Genomic DNA, 2175 nt, shown 5'->3' with positions numbered 1-2175 from the left:
TGCTGGGGAGCCGTCCACAGGCGTGGGGGCCCTGCTGTGTATGGGGGAGTCTGGGTGTCGCCCCACACCCCACAGCTGCCCCTTGTTAGTGGGCCGGCGGGGCAGGACCTGAACCCTGGCCGCCAGGCGGGCCCCGCCCAGGCTTCAGGGCGAGCTCGGGGGTAGCCCCGGTCTATCGTCTGCCTCCCTGGGGCCCAGGACCTCAGTCGGTCACCCGAGTCCCCGGCGAGCGCGGGAGGCTGCCTCCCGTATCTGAGCGCTGGGCGACCGGAGGAGGGCACCGCGGCCCGCCGGCCCGGCCGTACTCTGCGCTGCTGGTGCTGTCTGGGCCGGGCCCTTCCCTCCCCTCCCCGGGCCCGCCGGGCGCCGTGGTCAGGGCTCCTGCCTTCGTCGGGGCAGTGTCCACACTGGCGGTGGGCTCTGCTGGGCCTCTTGCAGGGAGGCTGCTGTCAGCGGCGCCCGGGCCTCGGCCAGTCGCTCCCGAGGGGCAGAGGGACAGGCTCCGGGGGCGCCCAGAGGCTCTGGTGCTGCCAGTGCCTGGGGGCCGGGTCCCCTCACCCCCTCCAGCTAGGCGGTCTCAGCTCCTGCCCTGAGCCCTGGGGGGACGGAGGGGTGTCTCGGCCCGGGGGCGGGTGGGCTCAGCAGCACCTGGGCTAAAGCCGGAAAGCAGACAGGCCCCCCTCTCCCCTGCCCAGGCCCTGCCCACTCAGGCCGGCGGCCTCTGAGTCAAGGTTGTTCTCTGGGGACACTGATGAAGGGGGTGAAGGGACCCGGACCCACATTCTTGGGACAAGGTGCCGGGCAGTGTCCGAGCAGGTGACGTGGCTCTGGTTTCCCGGGGAGTGGCCAGGTGGCCAGTGGGGCCCACTGCCCGGCTCTCGGGCATGCCCCGACCACAGGATGCCCTCTGGCTGCTCCAGGCCCTGGGACGCTGGCGCCGGGATGGGCAGGACCGGCCTCCCTGGGGACTGCAGGGACGCTGAGTTTAGGTCAGAGCAAAGGGGACGTTGTCGCGATGGCGTCCGGGGCAGGCTGGAAGTGGCCAGCGCCCGACGTGGGCTGGCGCCGGCCTGAGCCCTGGCGGTTCCTCTCCAGGTGGGGCGGGGGCCAGGGACCCCGTGGGGCGCCGTCCTCGCGGGGCCACCTCTGGGCCTGATCTTGCTCTGGCCGGGGGCCTCGGCTGGATTTTGAGGTGTAGAGAGTGCATCTGGGCCCCTGGGCGCGGTCGCCTCAGAGTGAAGGCCGTGAGGCAGCCCGTGTGCCCCACCCCCACCCCACCCCACCGTGCAGCGGCAGCAGCCAGCAGGACCCCGGGGTGGGGTGTCGGAGGCCGGAGAACGGACGCCCCGGACGGCACCCCCAGGGCTACGGGCCGGGGTACTGCTCGGGGTACTGCTGTGTCCGCACAGGCTCTCCCGCCCCGCTGGCCAACAGGGGCCAGCCTGCCGTCAAGCGGGGTGTCCTACCCACCGCGGGGGTGTGCCCGCATGCGGGGCGGCCTGGCAGAGTGGGGTCTCTCCAGCAGGCGGCCGGACGTCAGGGCGGGTTTGAGGTGCAGTGGCCCCTGGGCCACTGCAGGTCATGTCCATGCCCAGAGCCATGGTCACGCGTGTCTGTGGTCAGAGGACATTGGGCAGCGAGGCGGTGGACACTCCCCAGCTCGACACCTGCGCCCTGCAGTGGAAGGCAGGCACCCCTGTTCCAGAAGGGCGTCCTGTGGAGGGGAGGCCCTCTCTGGGTGTCACGGGCCTCCCGGTGCCCACGCCGGCCCTCCTGTCACCGAGGGTCCCAGGCGCCTCCCTTGCTCAGCCCTGAGGGCGGCCTGCAGGCGGCTGGGCCTGCAGGAGGGGCCGGAGCTGAGCGTCTGTGACCTGGGGCCTTGGTGGAGCTGGCCCTGCCCAGTTCCGGGGCCCCTGGGGCCGCTTACCTGGGAGGGAGCCGCGGGGGGAGGGGGCTTCTGGTGTCAGGACTCCCGGGGCTTTGGCCAAGAGCCCCAGACCTCGCTGGCTGGCGCCCGCCGGAGCCAGCGTCTCCAGGCAGCCCGGGAGAAGGCTTTGGGGAGAAGACACCTCTGACAAATGGCCCCATTACAGCCTGGGGGGCGGCCCAGCCCCAGGCCCTCCTTGGCTCCCGGCCGGCCCCGGCCCCGGGGCCAGATGGCAGGTTCAGCGGAGC

The 2175-nt window shown here is 72.8% G+C and overlaps 2 protein-coding genes across 2 annotated transcripts in view; both read left to right on the top strand.

The window, feature by feature from the left end:
- Positions 1-593, top strand: part of TPCN2 (two pore segment channel 2) — a 27059-nt gene extending 26466 nt beyond the window's left edge. The window contains exon 21 of the mRNA XM_012725111.1: positions 199-593. Coding sequence (XP_012580565.1) covers positions 199-593 — 395 coding nt within the window. The remainder of the gene's footprint in view (positions 1-198) is intronic.
- A 422-nt stretch (positions 594-1015) lies between these two features.
- Positions 1016-2175, top strand: part of HSF1 (heat shock transcription factor 1) — a 6062-nt gene continuing 4902 nt past the window's right edge. The window contains exon 1 of the mRNA XM_012725110.1: positions 1016-1095. Coding sequence (XP_012580564.1) covers positions 1016-1095 — 80 coding nt within the window. The remainder of the gene's footprint in view (positions 1096-2175) is intronic.

This window comes from Condylura cristata, unplaced genomic scaffold (genome assembly GCF_000260355.1).
Source record: "Condylura cristata isolate star-nosed mole 26May11 unplaced genomic scaffold, ConCri1.0 scaffold00015, whole genome shotgun sequence".
Taxonomy (NCBI): domain Eukaryota; kingdom Metazoa; phylum Chordata; class Mammalia; order Eulipotyphla; family Talpidae; genus Condylura; species Condylura cristata.
The sequence above is the reverse complement of the archived record's forward strand: the minus strand, read 5'-3'. Positions and strand labels throughout refer to the sequence as shown.